A 19,472-nucleotide genomic window follows, 5' to 3' on the forward strand; every position below is an offset into this window, starting at 1 on the left:
TTTGTTCTGATACAAATGCTATGAATCCCAACTGCTTCAGCCTGAGATGTATAGAATTTTTGTCCTTTTCTTTCCAGTGCGCAGTCCAGAAGGTGACTTGACTTTGTACTGCAAGGGGGCTGACACCATTCTTTATGAACTGCTTCATTCATCCTGTGAGTCTCTCAAGGAGGAGACCACAGAACACCTGAATGTAAGTGTTTTCTTCTTCATTGAATCTCTGCATTTGGTGGTTGCCTTTTCTCCAGGTATGACAATGTGATTTGTATTAAACAAAAAAACAGATTTCAGAAGCAGCACCCAAACAAGAAGTGTATATATATATATATATATATATAATATATATATATATGGGGATTGTAGAGAGAAATTAACTTGAGAGAAATGAGCCTTCAATACCAAATTAGGCATCGCAGGTGCTATTTAAACTGCTGTATATTATCTGAGAATCATGACATGGATGTCAAATACAGTTTACAAAATTCAGAAGAGCTGTATTCCTCTGGAGTAGGAGATAACAGGCAGGCAGGATAGGTGGAACTGTGACAGCGTGATCTAGTGGATGATCATGTCCCTTCTTGTGGCAGGAGTGTTGGAACTAGATGGTGCTTAGCATCCCTCCAACCCAAACCATCTAATGATTTTCCCACGTCGTACAGGACAGCATGGAAAATGCAGCTCTCAAACTTGTGGATTTTTATATGGTTGGAGTACATTGAGATGTAGTCTCATTCACTCATCAAGTGGATGATCTGGCTAACATTTATTTTGCCTTGTGATACCAACTCCAGCTGATACAGAGCAGAGACAAGATAACAGAACATTTTGCCAGGGATGTTGAGAAATTGCACAAACATCTCTGCTCACTGCCTGAGGAGGAATGTGGTGGATGAAGGAGAAGTCAGAGCACAGGGAGATGGGTTTTGATTGTGCTGTACCTGAAAGGAAGTTGTGATGAGATGGGGGTTGGCCTCTTCTCCCAGGTAACAGCAGTAGGATGAGATGCAATGGCCTTAGGTTGCACCAGGGAAGGTTGAGGTTGGATATTACGAAAACTTCTCTGAAAGAGTAGTGAGGTGCTGGAATACATTGCCCAATGAAGTCGTGGAGTCACCATCCATGGAGGTGTTCAAGAATGGTGGAGATGTCATTCTTAGGAACATTCTTAGGTTAGTAGGCAACATTGGTGATAGGTTAGATACTGAACTAGAAGATCTTAGAGGTCTGTTCCAACTTCAGCAATTCTATGATTCTGTTATTCTCTTCTATGATTCTGTCATTCTGTCCCTGATACACTTTTAGTTCAAGCTTGTACTTATGGAATCGCAAAGGAGAGAGAAAGTGAATCTCCTGTTACGGGGGAAAACTTCAATTTGTGTAAAGAGGAACCTGCTTTATCAGAGGGTTGGACTTAGTAATCTATAAAGGGCCCTTCCAACCTCTTCAATTCTGTATGTGAATCTGTGATCTGCAGAAAGCAGACTTACAAGATCTTCCTGAGATGCCATGACTGTGCCGTCACTGTGCATTTAAACCCACCACTGGACATGTTGAGCACAGCTCTGAAATTTAAGGGTGAGTTCAGAGTGTCTAATTTAGGTCTCACTACACTGAACCACATGTTGAAAAATGGGGTCCTGGGAAACAAGAGCTTGGTTGATGTAAAGGTTAAAGCCAGAAAGTTGGAGAGGATTTTGTTTTTTTTTTTTTTTCCATGTGGACAGCAAAGTAAAATGTTTTTAAACATTTTGTAGACTTGTAGATTTGTAGACTAAGGTGCGGGTTTTCACCCTTCCTCTGCAGACATTAGGTAAGAAGTTTTCACAAATAGCTCCCTGCTTTCAGAGAGTCCTCTGCAAAGCAAGCAAGGAGACTGTTCTCCCTTGACCTCTTCTGCCCCACCACTGTCTTGCAGGAGTTTGCTGGGGAAGGCTTGAGGACGCTCGTCGTGGCTTATAAGAACTTGGATGAAGAATACTTTCAGGACTGGATCAAGCGTCACCACGAAGCAAGCACCGCCTTGGAAGGACGGGAAGACAAACTGTCAGAGATATATGAAGAGATTGAAAAAGATCTCATGGTTGGTATTTCATGGAAACTGGGCCAATGTCTGGGGGAGGCAGTGAGGATAGTGGTTTGTCAATAGACAGCTCAGTATGACTTCAGTAAACACTGCGCTGCAAACAGCTCAGTGGGCTGCTTGACAGGAGCAGTTTGAAATATGGCAGTGCTGGGTTTTCACTGGCACCTCCGTGCGGAGCCAGCAATGGGGTGTCAGCCACCAGTGCCTGGGAATGGTTTTATTTTATCTCACGTGGGTGTCGGAGTAGCTTTCTCGTGATGAAGTGACATAGCAGAGCCTAAGGGAGGTGGCAAGGACACAAATATTTCATAGCTCTCCTTTGTGCTTGCAAATGGCTGATCTATTTATTTTCCTCCCTTTGAAATGGCAGGCAGTGAGTAATCCCCAGGTCCTGCTCCATTTCAGAGAGAGCATCGCCTTTGTTCTCACAGCCTTGGGCGGGATGGGGGATGATGTCCGTGAAGATGTTTGTGTCAATCTGAAACAGGGCTGAACTGTGATCTTTAAGTCATTCTTTTCTCCATGAGTGTTGTTGCCGCCCTGGGGTTTGCCTGTGTTTTACAGACAGGAATAATGAATGAAAAGAATGTGTGGTGTCTGAGGGGAAACAGTTCAGCTTTTGCACTCATAGCAGTGTTTTTCTGAGATCTGAGAAATCTGGGGAGCTGCACTGTTGCTCTTTCCATTAGCTTTATGCTCAGGACACTGCCAGAGCTGGAAAGAAGTAAGTGTAAGCCTAGAAGCAGCTGACCTCTAGAAGCTGCATAGCCTGTGGGGCAGAGCCTGCTGCCCTCCTCATCTCACTAGAGTAGTAGAAAACTTGAATCCTCAAGCCCAGAGTGTGCAAATGCAGCATGGGGTATGTTCAGAGCAGGAAGTCAGGGAGCACGATGCTTTGCAACTCAGGACAATGAAGCTCATGGCCTGAATAAAGAAGAGGTCTGAGGCTCACAGGAGGAACACCAGATCCTTCTCTGTACCCTACCAGGAATGACTTTATCCCCAGAAGGTGCTGCAGGGAGGAATGGAGTGGTGTAAGAGACCCTGGCTTGTGATGGCGAATGGGTGCAAGAGAACATAGTCAGCAAGGGAGTAGAAGAGTCTGAATTTAGTCTCCCAACAAAAGGAGGTATGGTAGCAGGTGCTGCCTACACCTGAAAGAGAGTGAAACCTTCATATCCCTTTGACAGTAGTTTAAAGCCACCAAGTATCTCCAAAACACAGAGAAAATAGTAACTTTAAAATAACAAAGGTCTGTGTCCTGATCAGTTTGAACTTAGTGCTGTGTGGCAGTGAGGAGTAAGGATTGAGATGGGTGTGTTGTGGGCTGGAGAAGACGCTTTGCAACAGCTGCAGTATGTCTGGTGCAAGATCTACACTGGAGATTGCATACGGAAATTTGGGGACAAGAATCCCCAAAAGTCTTCATTCCTGCATTAAATCTCTATCTATTGTGGAGAGGACATGGAAGAACATAGATGTGCTCATGTGTGGCAAATAATTTTTTGCATGTTTGTGATCCAGCTGAGCGTAGAGGGTTACGCAGCACAACATTTGCAGGATCAGTATTGTACCTTGAACAGTAAATTTGCTGAGGGAGAATGAAAATCAGTGCAACTTTATTTCTGAGTTTCTTTTGTTCTTGCTTGAATACCTGCATGGATGTCTAATGCTTTCTCCTGTACTCACAATGGAAAGCCTTGCCTATTCCCTGTTCTCTGTAAAGCTGCTAGGTGCCACAGCGATTGAGGACAAGCTGCAAGATGGGGTCCCACAGACCATTGAGACTCTTGCCAAAGCCAGCATTAAGATATGGGTTCTTACTGGAGACAAGCAAGGTAAGGGGGCTAGAGTTTGGGATGCCACCTCTTTCATTGAGATGATTCCACTAGGACCCATATTCTCAACCTTTCTCCTTTGAAAAACTGCACAAAGGGTAAACTGGGAGGGCTTTCTTCAGTGCCAGCAAGACAAAACTCTAGTTAGCTGCAATGAGACCAGTTAACTGCAAGTAGTGCCTGTCCCTAAGTCCTGACCTGAGGATGGAAACAGTTTGAAGATAGTGTCCTTTGCCAATGGAGAGGTGACAGTGACTGTGTCACTGTAATACAGTCTGCTGTCTTGCTGAAGGAGGCTAGACAAACCTAACTATAACTTTTATGAAACTTGAATGCTAAAGCATTCTGTTTCTGGCATTAACATTCTAGAATGAAAATGGGGGAAACAGAAGCTTCTGTAAAATTCATTATGCTGGAAAGAACTGTGAATAGAATCCAGTGAATTATTTTGGAGAAATAATAACCTTCCTGAAACAATGGCATTTCTGGGATGCAAAAAGTGTTTCCAGATCACTTCAACCAAGAAACGAGCAGTGAATTTTTGAGGAAAAAAAAATGAAGCATTTCATTTTTCCATGTTCAGAGTGAAATAAATTTACTTCTGGAAAAAAAAACAAAATACTTTTTTCCCCATGGAGCTTTCTAAATAAAAAGTCTTGATATTCTTCTTCGGAGCTATGATTTTGAGGGTACATTTTCACTTTTAGGGGGGCAATCGAAGTAGGGGATGGAAATTTTGATATCCTGAAAAATATTTTTGGAGGCAACATGAAATGCTTCAGTTGCTCCAAATGTGCTGACCAAAGGGTATTTCGAGATTTTAGTTTTTTCGTAGATTTCTTTCCTTCTATGGCCTTCTAAAACCTGGCTAGAGACCCACTACACCCATCTAAGACAGAGACTGTGGGTGGGTTTGGAGTACTAAAGTGGGTAATCTCTCCTGCCTTTCTTTCCCAGAGACGGCAATGAATATCGGTTACTCCTGCAACTTGCTGTATGACGACATGGCAGATGTCTTCGTTATCGAAGGCAGCACTTCTGAGGATGTTCTTAATGAGCTCAGGTAAATGGTTGAAATATACAGCTTCATTACTGTGCACTGACACTGGAATGGCCAGTACTTTGTGTTGTTCTCTTTTTTTTGTTGTTCATTGATTTATTTTCCCTGGATGCTTTACCTGGCACAGCTCATTCCAGGGTAGCTTGATTAGCTGCCTCCCTGGAAGGCCTAGCAGCCGGACATAGTGTAGAAATCTTCTGTGAGGGTAAACTCTGTAGCTTCTTGTTGCAAGAGTTCAAATGTATATCACTGAATAAGGCAGCAAAGTCATGCAGTCAGCATCAGTTGACATTGGACAAGTGATAAGGAGCCACAAAGCCTTTGGCTTCAGGCTTCATCTGTGCTGTTGCCCTACTGCCATTGTTGTTCATTCACAGTGTAATTCATTTGCTTGGATATGATCCTGGTGTAGCATTATCTGGAAATCTGCCTTCCTCCATAGCTTCCTCAGTAGATACATGTTTTTAAGGATAGGAGGAAAACTGGAATTTTTTTCAACCCTTTTCTCTTTAAGGAGGTGATGACAACATGCAAGGAAATCTGAGATCCCTTTGGAATACGGTCTTTTGTGACATTCAGATCAGTTGTTTGACTTCAAATCAGCACAGATTTAGAAAATGCTTTGTAGACTTTCAGAAGCATATGGGTGATGTGCACAAAAAACAGCAGCTAAACAATGCATGTTGTGGTAAGGATAGAGGAAAAATGGGACTGAACTAACAAAGGGAAGCTCCAAATTCCTATAATCATAAAGCTGGTTTAGTAAATCATATATCTCTACAAGATTTTAATTCTTATTCTGATTTTTTTTTTTTTTTTTTTCAGAAATGCAAGGAAAAAGATGAAGCCAGACTCCTTTCTGGACAGTGATGAAATCAACATTCAGATTGAAAAATCTTCGAAAAATCCAAAGCTTCTACCTGATGAACAAGCAAATGGGGTGTATGGTCTGGTTATCAATGGCCACAGCTTGGTAAGGAAGTCCAGAGTCATGGTAGGACTCAGTGTTCCTAAGAACTTAGTAAGTTTGAGATGTACTGGAAGTCTGAAAATGTTTAAAAATTAGCAATAGAGGACAGAGGTTTGTTTTTTTTTTACCTGCATGTGATGTTTTGTTTTGTTTTTTTTCCGTAACTGAAGATGAGCTCCAGTGGTTCTTTGAGACATCAAGGGTGATGAGCAAGAACTTCAGAAGGAGCAGGAAAAAGCTGGACCTGATGCTCAGTGAGCTTGAGCAGTAGGGGTAGATCAGTTATTCTTTCCAGAAATATAGTGGAAAAGTAGTCAGGCAGTCAATGGATGCGCCAAGAAAATAAGATAGCATCAAACATGTATTTCAAGTATGCCAAGATTGTAGTCTGATAAATACATACATCTGATAAAGATAGAATATATGTCATAAAACTTGACTAATAAATTCTTCAGTGCTCCCTGTGATGTTTTTCCAAGCAAGCTGAAGTAATATGGTGTTGATTAAGTTTTTTATGTGACAAATGCAAGGCTGCTTGGAAAGTATGGCTCTTATGAGCCCACTGTAGGTATGAAACAACAGTGACATTTATAGAGGGCTTCCCACTTCTATTCAGTACTTAGTATTCTAATTAACTGCTTCCAAAGAAAGCAGACTTCTCAAACCTGCAGATAACTCCACACTGGGAGGAGCTGCAAGCACGATGCAAGAAGTTCAAGATTGGATTTGCAAATAATTTTGGCAAGTTGGAGAAATAGCTTGAAAAAAATAGAAAATGCAATTCAGGAAGAACAAGTGCATTGTTCTCCACTTTCACATAATCAGCTGTGCACATACAAAGTCAGACATACGGATGTAAAAGCATCACCTGTAATACTTGGAAAGAAACCCTCCTGCTCCATTTGGCATCAGTGAAGTTGTAGCTGAAATAATGCAAGTCACTTGCCCTGCCCCTCGCCTTTTTTTTTTTTTTTTTTTTTTGAGAAAATTGTAGACCAACCAGAGAGAATGCAAAGAAATCTGTAAGATCATGCATGATCTGGAGAGCACAGGTGAGAACTAAGAACTAAGAGAGTTAGGGTTTCTGAGCCTAGGGAATGCTGATCCACCCTGATGTGAACAGGTAAAAGAATTAACAGAATAATATCTCAGCTTGGATGTTAGAAAAAAACGTTTTCTTAGTAAGAGTGATAGTGCATTGGCACAGGCTGCCCAGGAAGGTGGTGGAGCCACCGTCGCTGGAGGTTTAGCACTGAGGGATGTGGTTAGTAGGCATGGTGGGGATGAGTTGATGGTTGCTACCTCTTAATAGCAATCCAGTAAATTTAGCTCCCAGCTCTATAGCAGCCCTGCTAATTACTACCCAAAAATCTTACCACTAGATGTGGTTTATTTCTAAGAACCTAGGGCTTGAAGAGTGGTAATTGTCCTGCTAGCATCCCACTTTAACAGAGCATCTGGCCAGTGCCTTGTCCCCTTTACTGGTACTGTGTACACATAGCCTTGCTAAGACACAGAGAAAGAACAGGGCAAAGAAGCAGCACCATATAACTAGCTGATCTCTGCGCCATGCCAGTAGCAGAGTTTCTATGTGATAGCTTTTCCTGGTGCTGTGTGGGCAGGATGCTGTAGCAGAAGCCACTCTAGCTGCAATCACTGGTACATGCACTAAAACCAAATCAAGAACAGGTCTCTTTCATTGTCTCCCTGCCACTGACAGGAAGCAAGGAGGATTCTGATAACACGGTATTTTAAAGCTCTTGGTTCTTAAACAAAAAAAAAGGACATCTGGTCAAAGGACGGTCTGCCTTACAGAGGAAGGGCTGTGGGCTTGCTGCAGTGGTTAATGAGAAAGAGTAAATCATGGAATCATTAAGGTTGGAAAGACCAATAAGATCACCTAGTCTAACCACTTACCCATGCTTGTGACTTCTCCAGACCATGTCACTTAGTAAGCTGAAGCTAGGTAGATTCCATCCATGAATGTCTATGGAGGGAAAACATCAGGGAACAGAGCCAAAACCCGCAGTCTGAAAGAAATATGAAAAGTTAAGCCTTGTCTGGCAGAACTGGAGGGGTAACCAGAAATCCAACTGTGTGTTGCTTTCTCAGGTTCTTCTAAGCTCAGTGTTTTCAGGTACCTCGTATTTCGCTTGTGCTGGATGGAAAAACTCCAGATCTCACTGCTGGTCTGACACAAGCTACTAGGAAACATCTTTGTCTTTTCTTCTCAGGCCTATGCGCTGGAAGGGAATCTGGAACTGGAGCTGGTGCGAACGGCGTGCATGTGCAAAGTGGTGATCTGCTGCCGGGTGACTCCGCTGCAGAAGGCCCAGGTGGTGGAGCTGGTGAAGAAGTACAAGAAAGCTGTGACCCTGGCCATTGGAGATGGTGCCAATGATGTCAGTATGATCAAAAGTGAGTAAGGGCTGAGAGACAGCATGCTCCAGAAAAATGATGCACTGCCATGTTTGCTACCTGGGGTGTCCTAACTCTAACCCTAACCCTCTAAGGTTCCTCTCTCTAGTCCCCTTGGAGGCAGCAATGATTGTGTCCCAGGTTTCTTGGTTTCATAGGCTCAATCATAGAATAGAGTCATAAGGGTTGGAAAGATCACTAAGACCATCCAGCTCAGCCATCAACTCATCAAACCCATTGTGGTTTCTGCCGTTATAACAGACTGAAGCTCGCTGGGGTGCAAAAAGTCCACCTGTATGACTGCCTGCCATCATCATGATGGTAATGCAAAGGACAAACAAGTTTGTTTTAGGGGTGGCCTATCTGCCGTGCAGAAGGACAATCTCCACAGCTTTAAATAATCTGCACAATGTCGCAGAATTTTCTTTAACATTTCCACTTAGTGGGGCCCTTTGTCATTTATCTCACACGTGTTATAAAACACAGGCCTCCAGGCTCCTTTATCCTTGAACATCATTTGGTGCTGCATTTCCTCAATGAATTTATGAAAAGAATCCCCTAACTATGTATAATTAAATTAAGATTATTCAGAAGGGCCTATTGCTAATCTTCTTGTGTTAATTTGCAAGAATTGATTAACTGGAGCTATTTAATTAAGAAAAAAGAGGCTAAATAGCGAGCTTCAAGGGAGATAAGTCAGGCAGCCAGTCAAGAAAGGATAAGAAAAGCAAATTAAAAAGTGTAAAATGATAATTAGAAACTAACACTGCCACTACAAGAGTGTTGGGACTTTGGGATTTTATCAACTCGCTGTTCCATGGAAACTTCTAAATCTCACCAACCCTTAGCCATCAAGATTGCTTGCTCATTAGTTACAGCTGTATAATTAGCTGTCATATTAAACTTTTGTCCATGTTTAATAAACCCAGGCTGCTATTAAAAGAGATGTGGCTCTTCTATCTAATTGTATGATTGAACTAATAAAGCCCAAGAAATGTAAAGGCTGCAGTTAGCCTTATACTACTGTGTCTGATAAATCTGCGAAGCAATTGACAGTTTGAAAGTTTTGCTTGTCTGAAGCAATGTTTTAAGGCTGCTGGAAGGATTTTCGCACATGTAAATACTATTCATGTGTCAACAGAAATTAAAGGTATTTATAACAGCAATGATTTGTACTGTTGGAAAATAAAATGTATTGTTGCAGAGAATGTAGCTCCGTTCAGGTAGTACAAGTCAGTTACTAAAAATCAATCAATGCAGTCAAAATCATAACAGTGCTGAAAGAATTAGTACCCTCTAGTTACTTTTTTTCCTGAAAAAGTCCTTTACGTAGGACTTTTCAAGCAGTCTGGGATGGAATTAACATAGTGTCTCAGGATAAGTGATTCATCTAAGCAGTGGGGTTAGCACAGCCCTCACAGTACTCACATAGGATGATAGACTCATAGAATCATTAAGGTTGGAAAAGACCTCTGCGATCATCTATTTCAGCCATCCACCTATAACCAATATTGCCCACTAATCCATGTCCCTCAATACCACATCTCCATGTTTGTCGAACACCTGTAGGGATCCACCACCTCCGTGGGCAGCCTGTTGCAACGCCTCACCACTCTTCCCTAGAATAACTTCTTCCTAATATCCAACCTGACGTGACCAATAACCTCTTTGTTGCAGCTGCCCACATCGGGGTTGGTATCAGTGGCCAGGAGGGGATGCAGGCAGTCCTGTCCAGTGACTTCTCCTTTGCGCAGTTCCGCTACCTGCAACGCCTGCTCTTGGTCCACGGACGCTGGTCCTACATCCGCATGTGCAAGTTCCTCAAGTACTTCTTCTATAAGAATTTTGCTTTCACATTAGTGCATTTCTGGTATGGATTCTTCTCCGGCTTTTCAGCTCAGGTAGGTCAGCTTCTCTGTTTTCATGGTCGTGTTTAGCATTTCCAAGGAAAATGCCTGCAAATATTTTAAATGAAAGTAAACTAAACCAGTTCTCCCTACTTCGCTGTAAGGTACACAATTCTGTCTTCAGCTTGTACAAAACTGATACAGCATTGCTGGTAAAGGAAAGATGCCTAAAGACATTTAACTGCCTTATGAAGAATGGAGGCACCTCCTGGGATTTTTGAAAGTGTTCAAAATGATTACAGCCATCAAAGTAGGATCCAGATTACCCAGAGCCTGACCGTTGTGGTGCAGATCTGTGTAAGACCTGATTTTCGTGAACATGCAAGAAGAGCCATACTGGGTTAGGTCAAAGAGCTCTTGTTGTGACTGTGGGCAGTAGTGAGTGCTTAGCAGTCAGGACTGACAAAAAGTCATCTTTCTATTGCATGTTCCCCACCTTCTGGTAGTGAGCAGGTTAGGGCTGTTGAGCTCAAGTCTTGCTACACTTTTGCTCTCAGTAGTGTCTTCAGTCACGATGCTCCAGCATCTAACTAACAGAATTACAAAATGGTTGAAGTTGGCAGGACCTCTGGGTCCAGCAGGTACAACCATTGCTCCAGCAGGACCATGTCCAGGCAGATCGATAAGGCAGATCTACAAGGAGGAGACTGCTTTTATAATTGTGTAATCTTGTGAAGAGATGGAAAAGGCAGCGTTCTGCTAACATGATGCTCTGTTTTTTTTCCCCTTCAGACTGTCTATGATCAGTGGTTCATTACGCTTTACAATCTGGCGTATACCTCCCTCCCAGTGCTAGGAATGAGCCTTTTCGATCAGGTACTGTTTTGATCACTCCTTGCATTATTTTTTATAGACATTTTGTGTCTGGGTACTTTGAGTTGATTCAGTGAAGCAAAAGCAGATAGCTCTTTGGCTAGCTGTTGTGATAGTCCCTAAAACAGATTCCTGCCCGTGAGACCTGAGAACACAAAAAAAGGACACACTAAGAAGGAGACTGTATATTATCTTGCCTTGTCCTGTGTGTTTCAGTGTTTGGAGATGTTTTGGTGTTTACATGAGTAAAAGATACTATTGCGCTGTTCCCCTGGAGCAGCCACATCTCAATAGCTGTGATTCTAGAGCCAGACAAGTGGCTTTTTAATCAGCACACAGAATAACGGATGACACACAACTCTGAGGAGCCTCTTAGCCAGGAGGTCCAGGTTAAGCCTTCCTGCAGTAATTTCACATATACACGTATTTCACATATATATTTCTGCCTCAGTAGAAACACAGCCAGAATGGTATTTTCTGTCATTAAGCTTCCAGGAAACCCCTAGGAGAACAGAGCATGCAGTCTGATTAAGATGAAATGTACCTTCTTTTTTTTTTTTTTTTTTTTTTGCAACACTTGTCAGATTTCTCAGCACAGAATGGTGAAATTTGGGATGGAAAACTAGGTCTAGGTGACCTCGATATGTGGCATGCTAGTCACTGAACTGAGTGAATTGGTTGATGAACCTTTTCTCATGGAAATGAACATAACGGGGACATGGCAAGTGGTCTTGTGTGCTTGGTTGGAAAGGGGCCTGCAAATCTGATCATCTTCTCTCTATTTTCAGGACGTGGATGACCGTTGGAGCCTGCTGTTTCCACAGCTATATGTGCCTGGACAGGAAAACCTCTATTTTAACAAAACAGTGTTTATCAAGTGCATGTTGCAAGGGATCTACAGTTCCCTCATTCTCTTCTTTATCCCCTATGGGGCCATGTACAATACGATGAGAAGTGATGGGAAAGCCATTGCTGACTACCAGTCCTTCGCCCTTATGGCTCAGACCTGCTTACTGATTGTGGTGTCTGTACAGGTAATGGCATCCCTGACTATATTTAGGAATCTGTTTTAGGAAGGCAGCCTCTGGAGGGCCACTTGGGATTCTGATAGCATTATATTTGCTGCTGCATCTTGAATTCTTGCAAATCTAAGATGTGACACCAGCTTATTCTCCTCAGTTTTACAGAACAATAGATTTTTCTGTCGCAAAAATCTCAGTCACAGGAAGGCAGAGTTTTTGCCTTGGGAAGTTTGCTGTCACTGTGGAGAAGGTGGTTAAGACTGGAAGTAGAAAAGGACTAATTCCAGTTTTATGGGATGTGCTTGAACCATTGGACTGTGTCTGCCAGCAGGCAGTTATTTATGGGGTCTTCATCGTCACCATCGCATGGTGCAGAAGCTAGAATTGAACTTAGTGGAAGAAATTGCTAGGTCTTGGAGCTACAGCATTCAGATGGTATTGGAATGATGAGAAAAATTTCTCAACAGAAAACCAAATCATTCATACCTCTCTAGAAAATGGTTTCTGCTTTCTGAGGTCTTGTCGGCTCCTTCTCCTAGCTTCTGATGGAAGATCACAGCTTGGAGTGGGGTCGTAAGTATGGTTTCTTTGATGTGAGTATCTTGTCTCTACTACTGGCCACTGGTGAATTTTTGAGAAGAGGACAGAAGAGGGCAAATGCATAATGCTTGCCCTGAACAGTCTTCCAGCATTCTATGATCTAAGGCTTGGTATTTCTTGAGGACTGAATGAACAAGTGTCTTGGGGGTAGGAGTACAAAGTGGAGGACAAGATCTCCAGCTGTCTTCAAACCATATCTATTAAATAATAAAGGCATTTGTACTGCTCTGGTCTTTCAGATTGGCTTGGACACCTCCTACTGGACAGTTGTGAACCAGTTCTTCATCTGGGGCAGCCTTTCTGTTTATTTTGCTATCACCTTCACCATGTATAGTGACGGCATGTATCTGATCCTCCCGGCCTCATTCCCATTTGTTGGTAAGCACTTGGGCAAACCTTCATTGCACTCAAAACTATTATACTGTGGGGCTTAACTCTGCTAAGTGCTTCTGGTATGGGTTCTTGCCTCTCTGGAGGCAATAATATGCTACGAAGCATACTGATTGCCTTGTTCACAAGAAATGCCAGGTTACTTCTGGAGGCAGCCGCAAATGCTTATTTTGAGTCCCACCCATCCATGTGAATATGCACCATATTTACTTCCTTGCAGAAGAATGCACATTCTCACACAACCACGGGACTGATCCCTAAAATAAACTTGCTGAGCTGGCTGGAACACTTTCAGCTACATTTTTACATTCTGTTTCCAGATATCCAATTCTTATAGGTGTCTGGAAGCATTTTGTTTGCAGAAGGATGCATGTTATGTCATAAACAAATTGATGTGTTAGTATAGAATGGCACAGAAACACAACATCTATTTAGATGCCATAGGACAATGGTGAGCTTAGACAGCAAATGCTCAAGGATAAATAAATGCTACTGATGATTATAAATTTTCATCTCTGCATAAAAAGTTCCTGAATACATGAAAAAGGAAAAGATACCATAAAAATGAATGTTTTGTGAGACTTTAACCAGAGAGAAGATGAAAGATTAGAAAAGTAATTTGGATGTTTTTAATGGTTCTGTGTATCCATTGATGAGCCATTGCTAGAAGATTCTACTCCTAATAGCACAAAGCTTTTTGTTTCACATCTTGGATCATGTACAAATCAATACATTTATTTCTGGATGGACTGTTGAACCAAGACCAGTTCAGCCCATATTCACTGCATGGCCATTTTAGAAATTTCTTAAATTTCAGTAGCGCCTGCAGTATGTCTTCCAAGCAGATGGTAAGATGGCTTTTAACATAAAAAGTGCTGAATGTGAGAAGGTAGAATGTCTGCTGAGTTTCCAAAGACAGCTGGTAACTCACTTGCCAGGGGTTTCTCTGTCGGCTGTTCTGTTGGTGCTACTGAGGTCAAATCATCCATAATGCTGAATGCTGCTTAATAAGGTTTTAGTCTGAAACTATGTCTAAGGAAAGTCTGGACTTGGAAAACTTTTTTACTATTTTACTGGAATTGGCAGGACTTGGCCAAGTGAAGACACTCAACAACTTTACTGCCAGCAATATCACTAAACACTGTAATGATGGTTTTGTAGACTGTTTTCTCTATTCCTACATTCCTTCACTTTTCAACGGAGCCAAAAGCCAGCACTTTGGTTTCAAAGAACACATCAGTGTCAGACGTGGCAGCTAGTTTGCCCATAGACCCATTAGATGCACACCCAGAGCAATGCACACTCCTCTTCCAGAGGGCTGTGATCCTACCCATTTGGGGAAACAGTGCTGAAATTAAGAAGCGTTCTTCCTTTTGCACTAGTGTCCTGGAAAAAGTTGGGAGGGTTGAATTGCTGCTGAAGGTCTCTTGAACATCTACATCAATCTTCTGCATTTGATTTGACAAATCTTTGACATACCTCTCTGTCTGAGAGGTTGAGTTTGGATGTTACCTTCCTGTTTGCTCATCTCAGTGATAATGATGTTGCTGTCCTCTGCAGCAAGTTCATTTCAGTGTTGGAGAAATTGTCTACTTTATATTTTTGCAGAATCACACAGAATCACAGAATCACCTAGGTTGGAAAAGACCTTCAAGATCATCCAGTCCAACCATCCACTCATCACCAATAGTTCTCACTAAATCATGTCCCTCAACACAAAATCTAAACGTTCCTTGAACACCTCCAGGGTCGGTGACTCCACCGCCTCCCCTGACCCATTCCAGTGCCTGACCACTCTCTCAGAGAAGTAGTATTTCCTAATGTCCAGCCTGAATCTCCCCTGGTGCAGCTTGAAGCCATTTTGGTCGGTTTCCTGGTGTTCTGGAGTGACAGAGTGATTGAATAGCGGCATTGAATAGAATGATGGTGAGACATAATGTTGATATGCTTTTAATTGTTTATTTTTCAGGTACTGCTCGAAACACTCTCAGCCAACCCAACGTGTGGCTAGCAATCTTCCTCAGCATCGCCCTCTGTGTGCTGCCCGTTGTTGGCTTCCGATTCCTGAAAGCTCTCTTAAGGCCAACTGCCAGTGATAAAGTAAGGAGGAATTTTAGTAAGCCTGAAACCCTCTTCCTACCAGCCAGGCTTATTGCAGAGCCATATTGCAGGGGCCTGGCATTGCTTGGAGCGCACGTCCCCACAGGTGCAAGTGTTTGCCATCCATCTGGCTCCCAGTCTCTTGAGCAGGAAGAGTGAATTTGGCTTTTGGCACTGCTTAAGCCACCTGCAGCTGGGACTGAGGCTGAGATTATTTAGATGCGGATTGGATTGCAGTGGAGTGAGGAAGCAGCGCTATTTTTAGGTGCAGGGTTTAAGTCCTGGGGCTTGGCAGCAAAGGAGCAGTGTATTTCAGTCCTCTTGCCCTCATACTGCAGAATTTTTTGCCTGGCAGATGACAGCCCTCAACACCCCACCCAGCATCCATCCTGCTGAGGATTTTTTGTTTTCAGAAGTTACTTCATTTGTAGCCCCTCTGAAACCAGCTGCCCTCCCGTGCCCAGGAGTCTGGAGGTGAGGCCATTAGGACAAGAGGAGGCTGAGAGAGATGGAGTGAGCACACAGCGCAGCACAGCAAACGACCCCTGCACAAGATCAGCATCCCCGCAGCTCTCCCAGCTTCCTCTCAAACAGGAGCATCTGCTAAATGCTGCTGCCACCTCGTGCTCCCTTCCTCTTCCTGCGCCTCGCTGCGGGGCCTTCATCCCTGTTCACTGCAGGGAAATTGGACCAGATGATCTTTCAGTTCCCTTCCAACCCAAACGGTTCTATGATTCTGTGATTATCCTTGGGATGCCCACAGATCTCCTCGGGTGCTCCGGGACTGTTTGAGGAAGAGCCAGGGGCAATGCTCAGCCCTTGCAGAGGGGAAGGTGGATGCTAGGTAGGAAGGTCCTTGAGACAAAGAGAAAGTTCTGATGTGCAAAAATGGTCCAAATTTACTCTTTAGCTGAGCAGACATAATTGTGGCCCAGAATGCCAGTCTCTGTGCATTGGGTGAGCATCAATAGTGCAAAACCATTTTATTGTTTTTTCCTACCTCTGGGATTGAGTTTCCTGCGGTATGGAAATCCCCAGCTGGCAGCACAAGAGGAACTTAAATACAGGACTGACCCTTAGAGAGCCAAGTATCTTCAGCATTGTCCCAGGCAGCAGGGACAGAGGGAGGCAATGGGGGATTATCCTGAGCCACATGGGGAGAGAGAACCTCCTATCTGCAAATAAAGTGCACCATATTTCTCCCCTCTGACAAAGAATATGAAAATCTGTTGATCACCACCATCGTAAAAACCTTGTACATATTGGAGATTCCCTCTAGTAGTCTGTGTTCTGGTTTACGTAAGCCAAATTTTTAACATTTCCTTACAGATCTTACTTTCTGGACTTTTGGCTCTTGTTGCAATGACTTTTGCATGTTGGGAAATTTGACTGAAGTCCCTAAAAGAACTGCGGCAGTGCCACAACCAGCGTCTCGCAGAGCAGGAATCATCTCTCCTGTGCCTTATAGACAACACCAGCAGTGCCTTTTAGAATAAGATTAGTTTTTACCCTTTTCTAGGCTGGCAAGTTCAGTTCCTGCTCTGCAGTCCTTCCCACCATCCTCCTGTTTTGTTAATCATTTTTGGGTTTGGACACTTCTTTTTTCTCTCCTTTCTTCGCTCCTCTTTTACCGTGCTTGTGAATAACAGCGCATTTGCCACATATTCTGTTTCATTTTCTGATTTCAGGTCCTACTCAAGATCAAAGAAGCTAAAAAGAGGCCACCCCCACCGTCCCCCAAGAGACGCCTGCGTCGGACCAGCACGCGCCGCTCAGGCTATGCCTTCTCCCATCAGCACGGCTTTGGAGCGCTCATTATGTCTGGAAGAAACATGCGGCCAAAATCACCTTTTGCCACAACAGGAACGTTTTCACCCAATAGTGACAAATATAAGCACAAGGGACTGTAAAGACCAAAATCAACCAAACCAAAGCAAACCAAAGGGCTGGTGGGAAGGTCTACCCAAGCAAGGACTTTGGGCTCTCCATTCTCCCATGTGCACTCTCTGGATTCAGCTCCTCTCCCAAAGCTGTGTCCTGTTCCTGGGGAAAGAGGAGCAGGGGAAGCAAAACTTCCATACAGTATCCCTAAGAGCCTCCTTTAGAGCAAGGAGAACATGCTGCAGGAGGCCCCCTTCGCTCCTTAAGATTGTAATGCTCATCATTTTTTTTTATCCATGTATACCTCAGAGCAAAGTGAAGTCCAGACTGAGGAAAAGCTTGAATTGGCTATGTCTTTTCTAATCATGTGCCTTTGGGTCTGTTGGGAGTCCACTCTGGGCCATAATACTGGGGTAACAGTATGGACCCCAGATGTGCCTTAGGTCCAGCCAAACAACTCACAACCCCCAGTCTTCGTAACATATGTAATTCTATAGCCTTTTGACTATTCTGTACACAAGCACTTTGGAAAGGATGATTTGGAAGTAACCTCCTTTCAAACGAACGGTTAATCACGTTTCTCAAAGGAAGGCCAGTGTCCCCCAACCACCCTGTTCCTCCATGTTCAGTCAGAAGGTGCTGCAAGCTTAGAGAGGTTCCCGCTTGGTCAAGGGACAAGGAGTTGACATTCATCAGTCTGCCCTGTCTGCAATGCAGATCTGCTCTTCGGAAGATCTTTGTCCTCACAGCCATCTCAGGTTTTTTAGCTGGGCATCGGCCATTTCATTTAGACTTAAAATAGAAGGTCAAAAGAAATTCAGGCACCCTTATGAATCAAGCTGTAAAATCTTGCATCTAGAAGCCCATATCATGGCTAGGCTCATCTGAACCTCCAGCACCAGATGGATTTCCCTCCAAAGCAGACTGATGCATGTGCACATTTGAATTGATAGACTCACACCAGAAATATCAGAGGGAAAGATGCTATTTCACTGCTGGCACAGGGCGTCTTGCCCTGTACTCCACTGGTGTGGCTGGTCAGAGTAAGGGATGAAGCATGATCTGGCTGCTCTTTGCCCTCCCTGTTGAGCAATGTGGTCAAGTTTCAGAGAACTAGGTAAGGGCTCGGGGCTCTGCAGAGTTTCTCTGTGCTCATATTTTGTTTCTGAATGGTTCAGGAGGTTCCACGAAATCCTATCAGTCTGCCAGCAGAGGGACCTGGTGATCTGGTGATGATCTCAAGAGGCTGGGATTGCTGGCAGCTTTTTTGCACCAGTACCAGTAGGTTACTGGGTGGAAGGCTGGTGTGGCTGTACGAGGATCTGTCTTGCAGTGCTGCTGAGCTGTCTATACTGAGCAATTTTTTTGTGTGTGCAGAGGACTAAGCAGCTTTGCCTGTTATATTTTCTCAGTTCTTTTTTATGAACTTAGTCTCTTGTCTAGTATTGACTTAGAATTTTGAACACTAACCATCTGGCATTTATTGGGAGCTCTCTGCCTTGACTCTGAGCTATTGCTGTAGGCACTCGATGACAAGAGGCCAGCCATGTCCCCACTTCATCTGGTCTGCACACAACACCATGCTGCCTGTGGTCACCGTTTCAGCAGTTACTGTAAGAGACAGTTTAAGCTGTGATAGAAGGTTTTGTATCCCCACATTTATCTCAGTGCACATAAAATACCACTCTGTTGCACCTGCTGCTTGGGAGGCTTGTTGCAAACTATGGTATTAAATTTCAGCCTAGCCAGCGCAAACCAGAGCTGGGATTGGATCCAGGCTTCAGCAACCAGAAGCTGCTTGTTAGGGAAGGAGCAAATTCTAATTCAGTTATCTCCCTTGCAAGGAGATATCTAAATACACTGAGAGCCTTCATCCTGACTGAAGAAACTGCTGTGACAGTTGGTACTCATCGCCTCCCTCTGATTTACCATTCATTCTATGGAGGGAATCATGGCTTTCTGATTAGATTTATCTCTCTGATAGACTTCTTGGGGCTGGAGTTGAAAAGAGAGTGTATGCAGGTGAACAGACATCCACACGACACCCAGTATGGCCTGTGGACCTATCAAAGTTGTTCCCAGTGTGGAACGCAGCAGATGTTAATGCGGAGCAGCAGAGGCAGACTTTTTGCTAAGAGAGCAAGGAAACTGAAGCTGTGCCACTCATGTGTTTTAATACAAAGCACCTTCTGACTAAAGGGGATTTGTGGAGGCTGCAGAGGACATGCAGGGGGTGGTGGATCTGTTGGGGAACTGTTTCCAGCTATAGATATTTCAGTAGTTTGTCAAAATCTAGATTTGAGACATATCATCTGGCAGTGATGTGTGTCCTGCATCACTTCTGATTTTGTAAAATATTTTTTTTAAATAAAAAGAGAATATTGGGATTA

General features: G+C 43.5%; 1 protein-coding gene across 6 annotated transcripts in view; it reads left to right on the plus strand.

Annotated features, from left to right (window-relative positions):
* The window catches only part of LOC100550826 (phospholipid-transporting ATPase FetA-like), a 75,871-nt gene extending 56,399 nt beyond the window's left edge, over nucleotides 1–19,472 (plus strand). For all 6 annotated transcript variants that reach the window (XM_085212740.1, XM_085212737.1, XM_031557188.2 and 3 more), the window contains 12 exons: nucleotides 78–193; nucleotides 1,916–2,080; nucleotides 3,810–3,921; nucleotides 4,879–4,984; nucleotides 5,807–5,954; nucleotides 8,186–8,369; nucleotides 10,047–10,270; nucleotides 11,009–11,092; nucleotides 11,878–12,123; nucleotides 12,951–13,089; nucleotides 15,071–15,201; nucleotides 16,890–19,472. In XM_085212740.1, coding sequence (XP_085068866.1) covers nucleotides 78–193; nucleotides 1,916–2,080; nucleotides 3,810–3,921; nucleotides 4,879–4,984; nucleotides 5,807–5,954; nucleotides 8,186–8,369; nucleotides 10,047–10,270; nucleotides 11,009–11,092; nucleotides 11,878–12,123; nucleotides 12,951–13,089; nucleotides 15,071–15,201; nucleotides 16,890–17,111 — 1,877 coding nt within the window. In that variant the 3' untranslated portion in view covers nucleotides 17,112–19,472. The remainder of the gene's footprint in view (nucleotides 1–77; nucleotides 194–1,915; nucleotides 2,081–3,809; nucleotides 3,922–4,878; nucleotides 4,985–5,806; nucleotides 5,955–8,185; nucleotides 8,370–10,046; nucleotides 10,271–11,008; nucleotides 11,093–11,877; nucleotides 12,124–12,950; nucleotides 13,090–15,070; nucleotides 15,202–16,889) is intronic.

This window comes from Meleagris gallopavo, chromosome Z (genome assembly GCF_905368555.1).
Source record: "Meleagris gallopavo chromosome Z, MGAL_WU_HG_1.1, whole genome shotgun sequence".
NCBI lineage: Eukaryota > Metazoa > Chordata > Aves > Galliformes > Phasianidae > Meleagris > Meleagris gallopavo.